Below are 20,953 nucleotides of genomic sequence, written 5' to 3' on the forward strand. Positions count from 1 at the left end.
TTTACCTTTTACAAGAACAGTGGTCCAAAATACACAGTCTTAGCATCATAGGAGCAGTTAAAAACAAAAGAGGTTAATGATTTTTAGTATCAAAATCAAAGTTCAAGTCTGAATCGCAGTGAGAATCTGAGGCACTGTTTAAAAATCACAAGCAACAAACCTACCAGAACTTTCACTACACATCATCATTTTTTTATTTTACTGTTCTAATGCTTTGTCTATCCCAAACACACACACAGTGATTGGTGCGTTTATATTGGTGCTGTTTCTGTTTCACACTAAAAGTTCTTTCTCAGGTTTAGGGAGAACACTTAAAGTGAATTATCCTTGTCTCTGGGACTCATTGAAACACCAAGACAAAACACAAACACACACACACGCCAAAGCCAAGGTGATAGATAGAGGCTGTTGGAGGAGATGATTGTGTTTATCGACTGTCTCGAGGTCTGCAGCTCCAACACGTCAATCTGTAATGCCATGTGTAATTGATGCTAATGCACGTTTTACTGCATGCGTTAGCATGTTTTACAGCAGCACATGGTACACGCCTGCTGAAAAGAAAGTGAATAGGTTTGAGTCTAAAGTGTGTGTGTGTGTGTGTGTGTGTGTGTGTGTGTGTGTGTGTTAGCGAGGTCATGTGGTTTTCTGGAAGATTTATGTGTATAATGACGGGTTGTAAGAGTCTAGACTTGATAGTGAAGTGGAATTAGTGACATTTCACAGAGAATCATTTTTTCATGAATCAGAGGCTCAGCTTAAATCAGTACAGTGACCTCAAAACATCCAACATTAAACCATAAATGGTTTATTGTCTGAATTCACTCACATACTACGTCATGGTCACATGTGAATCATTTTTCAATGTTTTAATTAGATTTAACATCAGAAAGTGTGTCTGTTATTATATTATTATTATAAGGTCCACGACTTATAATAATAAGAGAGAGCGCGAGAGAGAGAGCGCGAGAGAGAGAGAGAGAGAGAGAGAGAGAGAGAGAGAGCGCGTATGTGTGTTCACATTAATAAATCATACTTTTATGTTAATATAGAGTGAATGGAATGTGGCTACACTGATATTAATATTATAATTATCTGTCATTTCTAAATTATAATTACATTTAAATTACATTTAAATATATCTAATATTAATCTTGAATTTTGTATTATATTAATCTTTATATTATTCTTTAACATAACCTTTTGTTCTATGTTAATGTTCTGTAAAGCTGCTTTGAGACAATGTCCATTGTAAATTGTTAATTGAATTGAATAATAAAAATTCAACTATTTTTGATAACATTTTAGACATAATGTTAAATTACATTTTGAGTTATTTGTGTCGGATTAATACACACACACACACACACACACACACACACACACACACACACACACACTGATTCATATCTTATGCCATTTATTATTATTTCTATTTATCCTAAACTTTGTATTTTTTTGTATTTTTACTCTATTTGTTGATGTATAGCTTTTAGTCCTCTGACTTGCATTGCAGTGTCACCTCGACCATCCAGTTAGGAGGATTATTATAAAGGTGCATCACATCTCATCTCATCAGTAAATCCTCATCCTGAGCTTTAAGATCCCTGAGGTTTCTCTCGGACTGTGTTGAATCACCGCACATCCTGAACACGTCTCACACACACACACACACACACACACACACGTCTCTCCAGGTTTCCAATGAAGGCTTACACACTACCTAGTGCACGCGGGTGCGATTTGGGACGTATTTGGTCAATCTGGTAGGTTGTTCGCGTAAAGTTGATTCGGCCGTACGGTCTGACGTCACGATTGTGCGACCAATGAGATCGCGGCCCGATTCTCTCAAGATCCAGCGTGAGCAGCGCGTCCTCGGTACACTGCAAGAAGAGCGCAAAGAGGAACAACGGAGCTCGCGTGCACTCATTCATACACATTGCGCGCGTGCACACACGCACACACACAGCTCTGGGAGAATCTCTCGCAGACAGACACACACGCACACACGCGCGGAGACGTGCAGGGAGAAACGGAAGCAGCACTGAGGTGCGGTTTTTACCGAATGGAGAATATATGTCGGTGTAATCGGTGCTAATTCGTGTATCGCGGTTCCGGAGCAGAAATCGCGCCTGGAGCTCGAGGAAACATTTCCTTCAGCCTATATATAAAATCTGAGATATTTTTAAAAGGTTTTTTATTTTTTTTATTGATTTTCTTCTCAGCACCGGAGTGGATTGTGTGGAACTGAACCCGGATTTTTATAACTGGATTTTTTTTAAATAATTAAGTCTAATTTTGCGCACAGAGGAATAGAGTCTCAGGTGTGTGTGTGAACATGGAGGTGTTACTATGACCTCGGACTTCACCATTGTCACTGCAGGTCACACACTTTAACCTATTTATTCACATTTTTTGTTTTTTTTGGGGGGGGGGTTCTGTTTGAGAGCCAGTGAACTGAGAGCTTTTTTTTTATTTGGGAAATTCAGCCATGAACTTTGTGGTTTATTGGACTCAGTTATTTCTGGTAGCGCTGCTGAACGTCTCGGCTGTGAATGTGAGTATATTCATTATACATCAATTTATTTTATTATTAATTTATATAGAAATACACAAAAAAACACAAATACACTACACAAACGGAACAGTATAAGGTCTACACACAGCAGAATAATGTGTGAGTGAGTGTGTGTGTGTGTGAGAGTGTGTGTATGGTCCAATATGATTACTTCTGAGGATTATATATGCTTAACCTAAAATACAAACACACTTCACTGTACACTGATGGTTCTATTATTAGTTTATATAGAAAACACAAACAAACTACACAAACCGAACAGTATCAGCTATACACACAGAACAATTGTGTGTGTGTGTGTGTGTGAGAGAGAGAGAGAGTGAGTGAGTGTGTGTGTATTTGAGAGTGTGTGGTCCAGTATGATTACTTTTAATGATTGTATATGCTTAGCCTAAAATACAAACACACTTCATTGTACACTGATGATTTTATTGTAGTACATTGTATTAAATGATAGTCTAGGGCCTTTGTGTCTCGTAGTAAAACTCTATATTCTTAAGTTTATTCTAGTAACTGTATAGTACTGACTGGGAAATTCGATTTTTACTGTTAATGTTTCATAACAATGATATAATAACAATATAATAATCTAAATGTGTTTAATGTACCAAATGATGTGCACATTACTTATATGCGACACCTGAGCATATACCGGTGTGTGACCGGTCCAATCACACAGCAGGTAAATTTGGAAACCTCACTCCCAGATTGCGTCATATTTAGTTGAAAATAATAATGAAAAAGAAAATAATTGTTCACTCTCTCTCTCTCTCTCTCTCTCTCTCTCTCTTTCTGTCTCTGTCGCGCGCGTGTGTGTGTGTGTGTGTGCGCGTGCGTGTGTGAGAACGTGTGAGAAAACGTGGATGAGTAGGATTTCATGTCACTGTAGACACGAGCTCTCAGAGCAAAGCGCACCAATCCGCTCCATACATACTGATTTAAATGCGGGCTGCGTCTCAAACCAACCGCGCACCAAACACTAATGCCTTTGTGTTCACTACATTACCGAATCACAATCGTCGGGTGTAACGCGTGACTGGTTTGCCGCCCGAGGGGGTCCGTGACTGGGCCGCATCCCAAATCACAGAGTATTGCCTCGTGACCTTCCCCGGATGTCCAGTGTGTCACTGATTATCATTAATATACAGACAGATGAACTTCTGATCCATTAAAGCTTTTAAAATAGGTTTGAGAACTTGTGCGTGTGTGTGTGCGCGTGTGTGTGTATTGCAACAGGTGCCATTCTGATTCAACAAGGGTGTAGCATAAGTTTTATTTGCTCAGCCAATCACAAGTCTGCATTTGTGACGTCACGTCTTGGGTTTTATTTAAGCACTTTGTTTCAGCATGTCTTCTTTTTTTTATTATTATACAGTGCAGTAGTTTAGCAACGGTAGCTAAGCTAACAGAACAGAACAGAACAATGTCACACCAGTGTGTGCTTACTCCTCCTTTAAATTTATAGAGTCTGGACTTGAAATGGCCTTAATCAGGATTTCATGTTATGAATCTACACTAAATGTCCAATAATGGACAATTAGAGTTAAACACGGACAAGTTGTGACTACAAACACATTCACCCTGTAAATTAGTTCTACTTCTGTTTTTTTTTTCTTTTCAGAAGAGACATAATTAGTTATACAGAGTTCTGTGTGTAATTAAAGTGTTATATGATCTGAACACACTCACACACACAGCATCATTACTTACACACAACATTGTATGGAGTTCTTTTCAGTGGTGTTATTGTAAGAGTGTTAGTGTATTTTACATTCTGTTAGTGTGTTACAGTATATTAGTGTGTGTTACAGGGTCTTATAGTGTGTTATGCTTTGTTATAGTGTGTTACAGAGTGTTAATGTGTGTTACAGTATGTTAGAGTGTTTGTGTTACACTGTTAGTGTGTCTTACAACATGTTAGTGTGTATTACAGTGTGGTAGTGGGTGTTACACTTTGTAAGTGTGTATTACACTAGGTTTGTGTGTAATGCTTTGTTAGTGTTACACATTGTTAGCGTGTGTTAGTGTGTTAGCGTGTGTTAGCATGTGTTAGTGTGTTAGCATGGGTTACAGTATTTTAGTGTGTGTTATAGTGTTAGAGTGCATTAACACACTTTTGTTCAAGTGTTTTGTAACAGAGTGTTAGTGTCTGTTTCACTTTGTTAGTGTGTTACAATTTGTTAGTGTTAGAGTGTCAGTGCGTGCTATAGTATGTTAGAGTGTGTTAGAAAGTGTTAGTGTGGGTTACACTTTGTTGTGTGTTACAGTTTATTTTGTTTTACACTATGTTAATGTGTTACAGTTTGTTTCTGTGTTACAGTGTCAGTGTGTGTTAGAGTGTGTTTTTCAACACACAGTAACATTGATATTTAGTGTGTCTGTGTTTAATCTGTAAATACCTGTTTTACTGAATGCAATGACACACACACACACTGATCATGTTTGTTTTCTCCCAACAGGCGGCTTACATACCAAAGGAGGGAAAAAGCAAGAATGAAGGTGAGTGTGTAATCAATATTTGTGTGTGTGTGTGTGCAGATTTTCACACAGTGAAACAGAGCAACTTGAGGCTCATAGCTTCAGTGCACAAGTAAAGCAGTGAATTTCTCACAGTGAGATATTAGATAATGAGTTCAGTGTTAGGGACGCTCTAGACATTTCACTTACATTCACATATTCCCTACAGTTCTGTGTGTGTGTGTGTGTGTGTGTGTGGTGTCCCTGAGGGTAGGTGGTGGTTAAACATTAGCTTATCTATAACAGAGGCTGCAGCTTTATAACTCAGCTAACACACCTCTGGCCTCATCTGAACACAGCTCTGTGTTTAGTAGCGAGGGCCGAGTCACTCATCAAATAATTCCCAAGGTAACATTCACTAGACAGCTGTGGATGTGTGTGTGTGTGTGTGTGTGTGTGTGTGTGTGTGAGAGAGAGAGAGAGAGAGAGAGAGAGAGAGAGAGAGAGAGAGAGAGGAACAAACTGTGAAATATACTCAGATTATTACCGGTGGTGAAAAACGCCCTGAGACGATATGAGGAAGAAACCTTAAGAGGAACCAGAGTGAAAAGAGAACCTCATCCTCAACTGGATGACACTAGTGTGGGATTATAAATCATTATAAACAATAGAAAGTGAGATTATAAACCATTCTAAACACCAGAGTGAGATTATACATCATTATTCTTCTAGAACTGTGGAGTGTAGAGTCGATGTTAACTGAGGTTCATCTGTACACCGATGGAGACGTGAGAGGAAAGTGTTCTTAAAAAGTGTATGGTGACTCTGTGGTACCAACCAGTCCATTACTCCATTGAAGTTTCTTTACTCCAGCATGTTATTGTCATCTATATTAACATCAGCAAAAATAAATATCCTCATACAGATCATCGTGAACATCATCCCGTTATGAGATCTGATACTTTTACTATAATTGTAGCTGTAGATCAGAACATTCTCCATGTTGTCATTACTTTGTATGTTTATAGTGAGTGTGTTAGTGTTTATGGCAATGTGATATCATACTGCAGTTCTGTAATAAATTATCATATTAACACGTACACACAAACACACACACACACTCAACGTGTCACATTTCAGAATGAAGAAAGTGTTTTTATTAATGTCAGTAAACACACAGTGATATAAGAAAACTCATGATGATCCTTTAATAATTGGCTCCTGCCATAACTCTATATGTGTGTGTGGTGGTGGTGGTTTGGTTTTTTTTTTTTTTTTTTTTTTGGGGGGGGGGGGGGTTTGAGAGTATAATCTTCCACCACTTAAGTAAAATGGCCCCCTTCAGTATAATGGACTTTTGTGTTGTGTTTAGCGCTGTACTAATCTGCTCAGGAAACGTTGAGCAGCAGAACTGGCGCAGTGCCTAAGAAGGGGAAAAAAAGGAAAAATAGACAGAAGTTAGACATGTTCTGGTGAAGCAGTGTTGAGTGTGAAGGTGTTAGGTCACTGTGTCAGTCTGAAGAGCCTAAGTTTAAAATATAACATAAATTCAGACATCTGTTACTTAAAGTAGATTAACACAGTGCAGTACCAGCCTGTTGACATATTGCCTCTGTGTGTATGTGTGTTCAGTGGTGCCGTTTATGGAGGTGTACAGTAAGAGCAGGTGTAATCCGAGGGAGACCCTGGTAGATGTACAGCACGAGTATCCACACGACACACACGTCACCTATCTGCCATCCTGTGTGGTACTCCAGCGCTGTGGAGGCTGCTGTAACGATGAAGCACTTGAATGTGTTCCTACACACACAAACAACGTTACACTGGAGGTGAAACACGCACACAAATACACACACTGTGCTTTTGCAACTCAGATAGCTAAGATAAAATTGAGGACCTCAAACACTAATGTTGTTTTTATTGTGTGTGTGTGCAGTTGTACAGAGTAAAACCAGGTGTAGGAGAACACAAAACTCTGCTGAGCTTCACAGAACACACACACTGTGACTGCAGGTAAGTAGCTTTATCATTCTCTCTCACACACACTTAAAGCTAACACAGACAGACACACATTAACACATTTCATGTTCAGTGTTTTCACTCATGTTTTTATTTTTTCCTTTTTCAGAGTAAAACCAGAAGTGAAAACAAAGAAAGAATAGTAAGTAGTGTGTGTGTGTGTGTGTGTGTGTGTGTGTGAGAGAGAGAGAGAGAGAGAGAGAGAGAGAGAGAGAGATATGTTTGTTGTTATTTTATCCTGTTAAATTAATAAGAAAGAAATGAGAAGCAGTCAGCTGGACAATAATGCTAATGCTAACACCAGTGCTAATGCTAATTAGCCAACGCTGAGTTATATACACTTTATTCCACTATGCAGCCTTGCTGTGCATTTGGAGTCAAATCTTGATTGGATGTTTGAGGAGACTTTGGGTTGCACAGACACACACACACACACACACATTGCCTGTATTTCACAGACAGCTGAGGTGATAAAGCTAATGATGTCTGTAACACAGGCGTCTGTGTTCAGGGGGTGGCTGATATTCGGACCACCACCAAACACACACACAACTCACTCACACACAAACATGTTCTAACACACACCCCCTCTGCAGCTGTCTCACACTTCCCTGTTCTAATCATAGCCACAGGTGTCACGCCGTCAACTGCCAACCTCTGCTTATTTTTAGCACTGGAAACTGAGGCAGAGTCCAGAAACACACACACACACAAACTGATGTACCTAGTTTAATTGGATGAGAGTGTGTGTGTGTGAGGATCAGGTTATCTGAGAAGGCTAAATCAAATCCACTGCCTATAGAGCCAAATGGAGACTTGCTCCTGCTCATGAGCACGTACACACACACACACACAAACACACACACACTGATCTCCTCTGCTGCTTATTCTGAGCACGGCTGTGTGCTGTCGTATCAACTCACTGCCCTCTGTGTGAATAGTGTTTGTGCTTTAATGAATGTGTTTCTGCTGAAAATCCTGCTAGGTCAGAGGCTGTGTGCGACTGTGTGTAAGTTGTGAATGTGTGTGAGAGAGAGAGAGAGAGAGAGAGAGAGAGTTGCACTTGTGATAAAGTCATTAAATTGAACACATTCCAGTGGAACTCTAACTAAACCTTGGGCCTGTATCCATAATGGTGCCCTATTCCCTAATCCCTAATCCCTAATCCCTACATACAGCACAGTGCATTGTAGGTATTTTGCATCCTGTTTCAGTGCACTGTGAGAGGTTCATGGCATAGTGAATATGGGTGTCTTGCATTCCGGACAGAGCATCTTTTTCTCTGCTTCATGATATCGACTGTGCTTGTCTCAGATCTTTGGCTTAGACATCTCTCTCTCTCTCTCTCTCTCTCTCTCTCTCTCTCTCTCTCTCTCTCTCTCTCTCCCTGCCCCCCATTCCCCTTCTCACCCCGTTTCCCCTCTCTCCCTGCCCCCCTTTCTCCCTCTCCTCCTCTCCCTCTCTCCTGCCCCACTCCCTGCCCCATCTCTCTCTCTCCCCTGTCTGTCTCTCTGCTTGTCTTGCAGCCGCTGTGAGCCCTGCTCAGAGAGGAAGAAGCACTGGTTTGTGCAGGATCCTCTCACCTGCAGGTGTTCCTGCACACTGACTCAGTTACAGTGCAGGTCCAGAAAGCTTGAGTTAAACGAGAGAGTTTGCAGGTTTGTTCATCACCTCGTCCTGTGTGTGATGTGACATCCTCATGTGTTTTTTTTCTCTGCATGACTCTTATCTGCTCCCACATTTTTGCTCTTTGCTAAATGCTGGTGCATGCTTGTGATCTCCACTGCACAGCGCTGAAATTAACATGCAGTCACATGGATATGCTGTGTGTGTGAGAGAGAGAAAGAGAGCCCGAGAGGTGTGTGTGTGTTGTAGATCTTTGCAGGAACAGTTCAGATAAAAATAAAATGTCCTCATTCTTTTACCTTTGTCCATTTTAAAGAAGAAAACTCCACACACTCATCACGGTTCAGCTAATCGACAAAATTATAGTTAAAAGGAAGTAGGACATTTAATTTTTCACTTCCTTTAAGCCTCTGTGCCATCTATAACTTCTCTAGAACACTTCATTACACCTGTATAATAAGAAACAGGTAACATTTCAGTGAATTAAACACAGATGTGTTTACAGTATTCAGATTTCCTCTTGAGCATTTTTTAAAAACTCCCTGCTCCCTATAGATAGAAGTGCACTACATGGGGAATCTGCATCCTACTTGGTGTCCCTCTTCTCCTGAAAGAGCTCCAGAGAGCAAGAAAGTTACTCTGAACTGAACCGACAATATGACACAACAACACAATAAGAACACAATAAAATACATTTTGAATGTACATCTTTAATTTCGCCTCTGAATCCAAACAGAGCAGGGATTTAAATTAAAATATGTCCATGCTGCTTGCTTCTCACATGATTAGAACTCAAATTATATTTTAATTCTAACGTAATTCATTAATCAATGATCAAAATTAATTATATCACTGTCTTCCTGATTTAATCACAAATAAAAAGAAACTAAACCCTTCAGCTGGTGCACTAATCCCTAATGTAAGTTGGTGCACTACTTAACAGCTTTTATACACTTTCTAGTGCACTAAACATCTAGTAAATGGCTGTTCGGGATACAGCTCACTAATTTCTGTAGCACTATAGTCATTAATTAATGGCCCTGTGCCCTGTGTAGTGCACTACTAAAAAAATGTAGAGCTATATAGAACTCAACTCATAAGTGCCCTACATAGTAAACATGGCGAATCACACACTTCTCTCTTTTTCTTTTCCTTCGCAGATGTGATAAACCGAGGAGATGACGATGACGCTGGTCTCAGACACGCACTGAATGAAGGAATATTTAATCTCAGCACTTTTTCACCAACCTGTGGACCACACACACACACTCTCTCTCTCTCTCTCTCTCTCTCTCTCTCTCTCTCTCTCTCTCTCTCTCTCTCTCTCTCTCTCACACACACACACACACAAACACACATAAAAAGACATGATAGAAACACTAATGGTGTGCCGCCACACAGCTGTATGTTTTAATAAATTAATATATGAACCCAGTTTTATCCAGAGAGACAGAAAGCTGTAAAAGGACGTGACAATGTGTAATGCTGCTATGGAGACAAGTGGACGCATGTCCATCCTGCGCCTTGAGACAGACTGACAGAGAGCTGCTGTTTCACGGATTTTATTTAAACGGGATTGTGATTATCGGAGTGGGCTTGACTCTACTGGACTGAGACACACTCTGATTGGATGACGGTGCAACCTTTGAGGATACAACACCATTATTGTGTAAATAATAAAGGGATATTCAGCGTAGGTTATGTTAATGTGATTCTGGTTTTGAACAAGGACATTTCATCATCAAAGATCATCCATTAATAACAATAATTAATAACTTATGAGTAAATCTGTTTATTTTCCAAAGAGAAAAGCGAACGCTGATAGGAAGCACGTTAGCGATGTGTGTAACACTTTCTGTTTCTAGTCCTCTACATCTAATTTATAAAGGTAGCTTCAGTATTCTGTGTATTTAAACTGATTTATTTATATTCAGTGTTACGTTTTTGTTGCTGTTCATTGCCTTGTGGTTTTATTTCCGTCAGCGTCACCACCAAATCTGCCTGATTTTATTTTCTTTTCCGAGAAGAAGAAAAGAAAGAAATACTTCTCTGACATTCCTGAAAACTACTTTATATATGACAGGAGGACGAATGATGTTTCTCGGTAAAAACATTGATGAATCACAAGGAATGTAAATGTGATATGAGCCGGTTTTTGTTTGTCTCTAATAATAAGAGACAATTTACGAATTTTCCCCAAGAAAAACCACCAACATTCTTCTATTTGTATTAAAACAGATTTTTTCATGTCCATTCTATTTTCATAATATATTTATTTGTGTGTTAAAGATTTAAATATTAACACTTTTTTGTTTTAGTTTAACATTAAATATGTATTTATTTTTGAAATTATATTGTTTTTTAATAAATCGAAAAATCTGTGTTGCGTCCTGACTTTCTGTAAATCCAGAAACATTTTAATGTTGTTTACACCAAAGTTTCCTAAAGTTGTCATAGAGAGAACTGTTTTCAAGGGTATTAGCTGTGTATAAATTATAAATAAACTTTTATTTTCGGTTTCAGAACAGATCAGACTTTGACTTCTGGACATAAAGAATTCCCCTACAGAAGAAAATCCCCAAAGCAGCTCATAAATGTGGAACTAAATCCAAAGTAAATAAAAGATTTTATTACGCACACACACTCCAGGGCTATGATATATCAGTGCCCTGTATAATGGACATAAGGAAGCAACACTGAATGCAGCTCTGAATGTCTTCACATGACGATCCTAATAACTCATATTATAATATAATAAAGTTCTTATAAGGTCAGCTAACAGCAGCTTCTTGCATTTTTACAGCTCTGATGTAAAGTCCAAATAAACTTTCAGAATCACTTTCCTGCACGACTCTATAATAAGTCTGAACTTTATCCACAACTCACATTATTCACACAGAGCTTATCCATTCATTTTGGCAGCTTAAAGATGGAATTCTGCTATAGATTCCTCACTGCTTTGTGTGTGTGTGTGTGTGTAAGCCATAGCCACAGCACTGTGTACAGTCTAACTGAAAGCTCACTCCTGTGTTGGTTTGATGTGATTCTGTCTTTGATATAATAATTACATAGAGATCTGGTCATTAATGTATCCTAAAACAAATGACCACTGAGGCATCAGGTCAATAACCATGTTAAAAAGTCGCTTACGATTTTTATTTATTTATTTATTTATTTATTTAGATGTTTATTGGGTCTGTCTAATGCACTATTGAGTTATAACTGATACTGACACTTCACAGGTTCTTCATCCATGCCTCAGTCCATCTCTTGGTTGAAAAGTCTGTGGACTGTGACACTTTTTTAACCTCTGACTGAAGTGGGAAATTGTATAGGAAATAGAAAAGAAGAGAATGGAAACAGCTGCTTTAATGGAGGTGGAATTAAGCTGGTGGTAATGGATCTTGTACAGAACTTTAGATAACTCTTACGTTGAAAAATGAAAAGGAGAAATTCAGACATGTAGCTGATGGATACAAACATTAAACGAGAAAATTAAGGTGGATAAAAGAAATGGAGAATTTTGAACAGTGTTTAATAAACATGTGTGTGTGTGTGTGTGTGTGTGAGAGAGAGAGAGAGAGAGAGAGAGAGAGAGAGAGAGAGAGTGTGTGTGTGTGTAAATGCAATTAATGTTAGATATTAAAGTCAGACTTTTGTATAGTGAGCTGTAGGACACAGGTACAGAGTTAGAGACATTTTTCCATTCTCAGATTAGAAGAGTGATGACGGAGTGGAAACTGTGAGAAGTTAGCTGTTCATTTTCTTGATAAGACAAAAAAAAAAAACGTTTCACCAGAAATTAATGTGAATGAAATCATGCCCATGGACACCTTGCTCAACGTCAGCCATCTGCTGTCACTAAACTGCTCAGCTTTCTCTTTCATCATCAGATGGTGTGATTTACCATCTGCCCCCTGATTCTTCATACATGACAGTCTAGAACCTGATCCACAGGATATTTATCCTCCTTCTGAGGAACAGAGGAATCACATTTACAGAACTTTCTTTTCTTCTTCACAATTGCAGAGAGCAGCTCCAGTGGTTCCTCAGTGTTTCCTGTTCTAGAACACTTCATACCTGTTCTAGCACACTTCATACCCGTTCTAGTACACTTCATACCGGTTCCTCCATGCAATGCTTACTTCCGCAATTTACGTCAGCAACCATCTTGGGAAAGCACTTTTGGGGCAGATGAATTTTTATGCCCCCAACACTAAAAAAATCATCCCATTGATACACAGTTCCTTGCCAGATGGTCTCTTCATTCTGCCTTGTGCTCCTGATCAATCATCTATCAATCTGTCTGCCGATTTTGATCCTGCATGTTCTTCCATTGCCTATTCTGCCTGCTCTCTGCCTACCTGCCTGGTTCAACCCTGCCTGTTCTTCTGCAGCCAAATCCACCTGCTCTACACCGGCCTAACAGTTGTGACCCTGCTTGTTCTTCTGTTTTTCCCTCTGTCTGCTCTGCATTTTTGTTCCTGCCTGTGCTTGAATTCTTGTATTGTGGTGACCTTGTTTTTGGACTCATCTGTCCTTCCACACAGTTCGTTCCTGTACTAGCACCCTACCATGCTCATTTAAAAACCAAGGGGTGGGTTTTGTAGGAAGAAGCTCTGCAAACATATTACTCTTTAGCCTATTTATGTGGGTAAGTGTGTGTGTGTGTGTGTGTGTGTGTGTGTGTGTGTGTGTGTGGCCAACTCCCCTTATGCAAACCTGTTGTGTTGTAACCTTCAGACCAACACTGAGGCCTTAACATGGCTGAGCATTTACATGCTTAAAACACGCCTTGCAATCACGTCAATATTTAAGACACTCAGAGAGAGAGAGAGAGAGAGAGAGAGAGAGAGAGAGAGAGAGAGTGAGAGAGAGGGAATTAAAGAAACAGACAGATTCAGTGTTCTCTCACCATGCCTACAATGCGCGCACACACACACATACACACAAACACACACACACACACAGACTTAAATTTAGCTGACTGCAGCTTTAATCTAATCAAAAGAATTCCATCCGAAGGTTCAGATTCCGTCCGGTGTAACCAGGTACAACACAGGTGTTTGTGTATATGTGTGTGTGTGTGTTTTGGTGACAGGCTGGAATGAACCAGACGATTCTGGTTGCTGCTCCTCTGGGACAGTGCTAGTGAAACACATCCTGCATCATTTTATTGCTCTGTCTGAACTTCCTCCTTCTTCAGCCCCTACCTCTCTCTCTCTCTCACTAACAATTCAATTCAATTCAATTCAATTCAAGTTTATTTGTATAGCGCTTTTTACAATGGACATTGTCTCAAAGCAGCTTTACAGAACATAAACATAGGACAGAAGATAAAAATAAGAAGTATAAAGAATTAATATAATAAAAATTCAAAATATATATAGTTCACAGTGTGTATGTATATGTATTTATCCCCAATGAGCAAGTCTGAGGTGACTCAGGCAGCAGTGGCAAGGAAAAACTCCCTTAGATTGGTAAAGGAAGAAACCTTGAGAGGAACCAGACTCAAAGGGGAACCCATCCTCATATGGGTGACACTAGATGGTGTGATTACAAATATACAGTCAGGCAAGTGTTGTATTGGTGTAGGGATCACATGGAGTTCAGATCTCCTCTTAGTATCACAGAGTCCAACTGGAGCTGGTAGATCTGTAGATGTCTCAGGATTCTCACAGAGTCTGCCTCATCTCAGCGGAGGTCCAAAAACTTCATCGCACAATGTCTGGGTGTAACACACACACACACACACACACACACACACACACACAGTGGGGAATTCTGCTCTATGTGTAGAGGTGGAAGAGAGAAGAGGTGAGCTCATGACGGATTTTAAAGACACACACACACACACACAGAATAAATGTACTGGTACATAAAAAAGGAAATGCTGATTTTTTTTTTCATTAATTTTATAAAGACAGGAATTCAGAAGGCATTAAGAAGAGTGAAATCTTTTCCTGTCTTTCTTCACTCTGTAAATGATGGAGTTGTGTAAGTCTCCTGATACATCGTGTGCTTGTGTAAGCGTCTGAGTGAAGTCCAGCAGCAGTGTGTGATTTTTAGCAGTTTGAAAGCAGACGAGCTGTAAATCATCAGAATCTCAGTATTAATCGTAATAAAGCACATGACTTTAACACCAGGATCCTTTAGCTGCCTCACTGTATGAACATTAACATCCACTTCCTGCTGTGAATGTAAAATTTCTAAAAGTAGGAAGGAGACTTTATTGATGTGGCATTATTACAGAAGAATTACTGACTCATTCCCATGTCCTGTTTATTTATTTACATTGTTCTTAGTTCTGTACAGGTTCTACGGGAGATCTATGCTAGATCTATGCTACTCTACAATGTTTTATGATCCAGACTCTGGGTTCCTCTTAATAATGTTAAATAACAATGACAGTGTGTTATGTTTTTAATGTTGATCCTGTTTGACAAGCTGCTTAATAATCTCTATCTATCTCTCTCTTACACACATATACATGAAGTCTGTGTGTGTGTGTGTGTGTGTGTGTGTGTGTGTGTGTGTACCTGTTATTCATTGATGAGTGTGAGATTTTTCTGGAAAGATATACTGAGCTTGTGCTGAGATTACTACCTCAAACTCATTTACACACACACACACACACACACACACACACACACACACACACACACACACACACACACACACACACACCGTGTTTTATAGTTCAGAAGGTTGACCTTAAATCTTTTGGAAGTTTTTGTTTTCATCTCTTGCTTCCCGTGTGTCTGTGTCTAAGAGAGAATTTGAGACACAGCCCCCTTGCTGACTGCTGATGAATTATGAAGCCCTCGGCATGTTCATCTTTTTCCCAGCATGCCCTGGGAGTCCAGGAGGTGAGAGCACAGAGGCTTTAATGATTTCCAGTTTCCCCCATTCGTCTCTCCTTTACCTTTCTTCGTTCCCACGGGTCAGTGCTGGCCTCCTGGGGCTGAACAACACCGTCATACCGTCTGAGTTATGTCTAAATATATTACACACACACATGCAGGCACACACGCATGCACACAAGCACACACATGCATGCACACACACACATACGCACACACACGCACACACACAGTTTTATGCAGCATATAGTTTATCCAGACCCAACATACTGGATCACTAATGAAGTGTTTAAATAGAAATTACAAAATTTCTAAAAAAAAAAAAAAAAAACAAAGACAACAAACACAAATATTTTGCTCATATTTTTTTGTGAATGTGCTTAAGATTCATTCCAGACTTTCATTTTTGTAATAAATTAGTAAGATTACCAGACATTCACCTGATCACACACATGATCACACACCTGATTACACACCTGATCGCACAGATGATCATACAGATGATCATACACCTGGACAAATTAGAGCTGAGTTATAAGTGAGAATAAAAAAAGATTGCATGTTGTGATGTTGTGTAGTGCTGCTCTCTCTCTCTCTGTGTGTGTGTGTGTGTGTGAGAGAGAGAGTGAGAGAGAGAGAGAGAGAGAGAGAGGGAGAGAAAGAGAGCGACAGATAAATAAGATTGTTTTGGATAGTACCACTTAGAAAGAATGGAGATGGCTTTGGACTAAAATTGCCACACAAACACACACACACACACACACACACACACACACACACACACAGTATACAGCAAGTCACTGTGTCCGTCTCCTCACTTCTCGTCTGGTGTCTGATGCAAGGAATCTGATGCAATATGGGTGCAGAGTTGAGTTCAGCTGCAGCTGATTGGTCCGTTTCTTTCAGACGCTTCTACACCGCTGCGTCTCACTGTCTGATTTAAATCCTACCTTTGTGGCAGGATCAGAGGGAACAGTAGAGCAGATCTGCATTTGAAACCACTAATGCCTTTTCAGTTGTGAGTAAATAAAGGTTTTAAAAGGTCATTTTCTAAATTTGCTAACAGAGCTGGGAATGGAACTGAATCCTCACAAACTTCTAAAATATTTCACTAAACATTTGCTATCTGATTATTTCCCCAAGAATTTGTTATCATTCCCTGAAAAAAACACCATCCTTTGTTTAACTGTGAAATCATGATATAGTATAATCATCAACAAGTCCTCAGTTAGGCTCATGTTAAGTCACCACAAAGAGATTTTTGTAACCGTTTATTTATTTATTTATTTGTTTGTTTGTTTATTTATCTATTCATTTATTTAACATTTTTTTAAATGACTCTGTAGCTGTTTTATTACTTCTGTTTAATTTGGCCACATACTTACATGGCACACTAGCTAGCTAACTTTAGCATTTATATATCTAGTATGGCTATAGTCACATGATTAAATTTGTAATTAGCTGAAAAAATGAAACATACACTAAAATATCAAATGTAATCTTTGAAAAAAAAAATTTTAATGTTAAAGTGTAAACTTTTGTTGTTATTTTTTAACATTTTTAAAGAGTTCCTGAGACGTTTTCATGAGAATAATTTGAGTCTCTGATTGTTTTGGGAAACCGGTCCAAGCATGAAGCACAGCTCAACACGCCTGTACACACCTTTACAACTCTCTCACGCTCTCTGTCACACACACACACACACACACACACACACACACACACACACACACACACACACACACACACAATGCTGTACAGAAACCTCCACACTGAGAGTAAAAATAAATACTGAAATCTGATAAAAATTGCAATAAAGGTTGTAATTTTAAAGCTATTTAGTTACATCTGACCATTGATGAGAAATGTGTGTGTGTGTGTGTGTGTGTGTGTGTGTGTGTGTGTGTGTGTGTGTGTGTGTGTGAGGGTGTGTGTGTCTTACACATGGATCTGAGAATCTACTGAGCAGTTACTACAGTAAAAGGTGTAATTAGGTTACTGTCACGGAATGTTTCATGGCTCATGATTGGATTGCTCTGGCTGTGGCACACCCCCGGATGGTGGTTGATTTCCCACCTGTGGCTTGTTGACATTCCAGTCTCTATGCTCATCTTCTGCATTATCCTGTGTTTATGTCGTGGCCTGTGTGAAGTGCTGCACTGTTCCGCATGTTCAGTTTTCTCTCTGTCTATCTCTCTGTCTCTCTCTCTCTCGCAACAGTCTGAGTTTCACTGTACAGCTGTATCTGATGATGATGATGACGATGGTAGTAAAGAAAGTCACTTATAAGTTAGCACAACTGCATTGTGTGTGTGTGTGTGTGTGTGTGTGTGTGTGTGTGTGTGTGTGTATGTGTATGTTAGGGTGTGTCTGCTGGAATCTAGTCGATCTTCAGTTTCCAGATCATCTGCAGCTACTCATTTTTCCTGCAGCAGGTCATTTTAGCTGGATTTAGATGAAGAGTGTGTGTGTGTGTGTGTGTCTGTGTGTCTGTGTGTGAGTGTGAGATGACATGGCATTTTAGGACGTACGGGCATCAAGTCTAAAGTGATAATGATAAACCAGTGATGAATTATTAATGTTCAGTTTATTGAAAAAAAAGATCTAACATAGAAGAGTACCAAATGAGTCTCTCTCTCTCTCTCTCTCTCTCTCTCTCTCTCTCTCTGCCTTCTATCTTCTACATCAGCAGAAATAAAAATTCAGAGATTAATTTTAACTCATTAAAAACATCACATCTGTTTGATAACAAGCAAAAAAAAAAACAGACTGCTGTCAACTGCTATCAGGATGTAAGTGTGTAAATCTTCTTCTCATCTTCTATAAACTTCCTTTTCATAAAGCTTCAGGCACAATGTTGCAACACACCCACACGCATTCATACACACACACACACACACACACATGTTTTGGCATGTTTGGGGTTGTGTTCTTGGATTAAAACAGAAACCAGAATAGATTTCTTCAACTGAAACCATCACATCTGATTACTGATTATTCAGTTTCCCATCAGACCTTTTCCACTCTTCCACAAACACACACAAACACCACACACACTTGACTGATGTTCAGTTCAGTTCAAGACACACACACACACACACAGACACACACAATTGACTGATGTTCTATTCAGTTCAATTCAATTTTTGTTGTATTCACCTGTAACACAAAGCAGCTTTACATAAACAAATATAAATATCTAAACATATGACAAAAGATCCTGTAATAATTGTTGTTATTATTAATACTAATAAGAGCAATATCCTTACACAATGATATAATCTATATATGCTATATGCATATATGCTATATCCTTGTACAACGATCTGATCTCCCCTTCAGCCACAGCTCGCAACCTTGGGGTAACCATGGACAATCAGCTGTCCTTTTTCTCTCATGTTGCTAATGTGACCCGCTCATGTCGGTTTCATCTCTACAACATTAGAAGGATTTGGCCATTTCTGTCCACACAGGCTGCTCAGGTACTTGTTCAGTCTCTTGTCATTTCTAGACTGGATTACTGCAATGCACTGCTGGCAGATAGCACTGCTACCTATGAACGCAATCCGTCCTCTGCAAATGATCCAAAATGCAGCTGCCCACCTTGTTTTCAACCTGCCAAACTTCTCGCATACCACCCCACTGCTGCAATCCCTCCACTGGCTTCCGGTAGCTGCAGGCATCAGATTCAAAACACTGATGCTGGCCTACAAAGCCAAAAATGGACCAGCTCCCTCTTACCTCAAAGCCCTCATCACTCCTCGCAGTGCACCCCACACCCTCCGATCTACCAGCACTGCTCGACTGGTTCCACCATCTCTCAGGGTAAGAGGCAAGTATACTACAAGACTCTTCTCTGTACTGGCACCAAGGTGGTGGAATGAACTTCCCCTAGAGATCCAGACAGCTGAGTCACTGGATGTTGAAGACCTACTTATTCAGGAAACACTTCAACTAGCACTTCTTTCCTTATCTTTTGCATTTAAAAAAAAAAAAAAAAAAAACCTTTGACACTTTTTTATTATAACTTTGAACAAATGTTTTAAACTCATGGTATCTTAAGTATGTAACTTAGTGAGCCAGCATTAATTTATTTAATGTTAGAAATTTAAGCACTTATGTTCGTCGCTCTGGATAAGGGCGTCTGCCAAATGCTGTAAATGTAAGCAAAGTGTTTCTCTTGGCAGACGCCCCCAGCGAGTGAAATGCAGCTCAGTTGATTGACTTGATTTATAACTTGAATATTTTACTTCTTTGCCATGAAAATGTTGGGTTGCTTTTGAAAGTACACTTCAGATCATCCAATGAGTGTGTGAATGTGAGCAGATATCATCCTCCTGGACACTTCAGAATTCCTGATGCTTTTCTCAGCACTCACATCATCAATAAATACCTTAGAAGCAGTTCCACTTTGACCATCAGCTTTCCTTCCTTCCCTGTTCTCTTCTAGTTCATCTTCTTCATCAGCTGTCCATAGAATGTTGTTTCAGAACTGTATGTAATTTGTTAGGATGTTTTTTGAGATTTACTGATGATCTGATCTCATGGTAAAGCCTCTGTATTAAATCTGATGAAGTCTTCTCTTGACTGCTGACTTTGAAAATGTGAATTTTCATCATCTGGCCAACTGTGAAGTTGTTTTTTTCTTCACCAGGGAAAGAATTCTTCTGTCCACCACCACAGTAAAGAATGAACCAAATGGTTGATTTGGGCAGAGCCAGTGTTTTTACAGTCTCTCTGGGTTTATTGTGATATTTCAGACTAATGATGTCTTACTTCAGTTAACAGCAACGGATTATACGTACAAATGTCAACTCAACTCATATTTTATCTGCTTAATATAACCCTAATATTCCACCAATGATAATAATAATAATAATAATAATAATAATAATAATAATAATAATAATAATAATAATAATTGAATATTAGGTTATAGGATTTTATTCATGTAGAGATTAAAGTAAATTCTGTGTGAAAGTGTGTGAAGAACTTGTGCTGTTCTCTGTTCACAGATCTTTCCACTATATGAAGCAGAACCGGAGCTGAGTTCAGACCTCAGGTAACACTGAGATATAAATAAACGTGAATCATCGACACCGCAACGCCACAAGAATGTTATGACCATAAAGTCACACAGTGAGATGAACTCACTCATTTACTGACTAAAATCAAATTAAATAATTACATAAAAACACACACTAGAATAAATTAAGGATTTTAAATTGAATGCCTTAATTAAGAAAAATAATTAAAAATATATATATAAACAATATTATTTATATTAACATTAACATTAATTCATATTTATATTAACATTAAGTAATACAAATAATATTGTTAAATGAATTTATCAATACTGTGTTTAAAATTTCAGAACTCTTCACACAGCAGACTTTGGTCTGAACTGTGT

The 20,953-nt window shown here is 39.0% G+C and overlaps 1 protein-coding gene across 2 annotated transcripts; it reads left to right on the forward strand.

Annotated features, from left to right (window-relative positions):
- The first annotated feature begins 1,866 nt into the window (after window positions 1–1,866).
- On the forward strand, window positions 1,867–11,058 carry vegfaa (vascular endothelial growth factor Aa). 2 transcript variants are annotated; one of them, XM_060872920.1, is made up of 7 exons: window positions 1,868–2,554; window positions 5,035–5,074; window positions 6,665–6,861; window positions 6,969–7,045; window positions 7,161–7,193; window positions 8,578–8,709; window positions 9,838–11,058. In XM_060872920.1, exons 1-7 carry the CDS (start codon window positions 2,489–2,491, stop codon window positions 9,857–9,859), a joined length of 567 nt encoding a protein of 188 aa, XP_060728903.1. In that variant the 5' UTR covers window positions 1,868–2,488; the 3' UTR covers window positions 9,860–11,058. The 2 variants fall into 2 exon arrangements, with proteins under 2 accessions (XP_060728893.1, XP_060728903.1); XM_060872910.1 differs by lacking the exon at window positions 9,838–11,058 and having other exon boundaries at window positions 1,867–2,554; window positions 8,578–9,825.
- The last annotated feature ends 9,895 nt before the right edge of the window (window positions 11,059–20,953 follow it).

The sequence above is a fragment of the Tachysurus vachellii genome, chromosome 1 (genome assembly GCF_030014155.1).
Source record: "Tachysurus vachellii isolate PV-2020 chromosome 1, HZAU_Pvac_v1, whole genome shotgun sequence".
In the NCBI taxonomy this organism is placed as follows: Eukaryota; Metazoa; Chordata; class Actinopteri; order Siluriformes; family Bagridae; genus Tachysurus; species Tachysurus vachellii.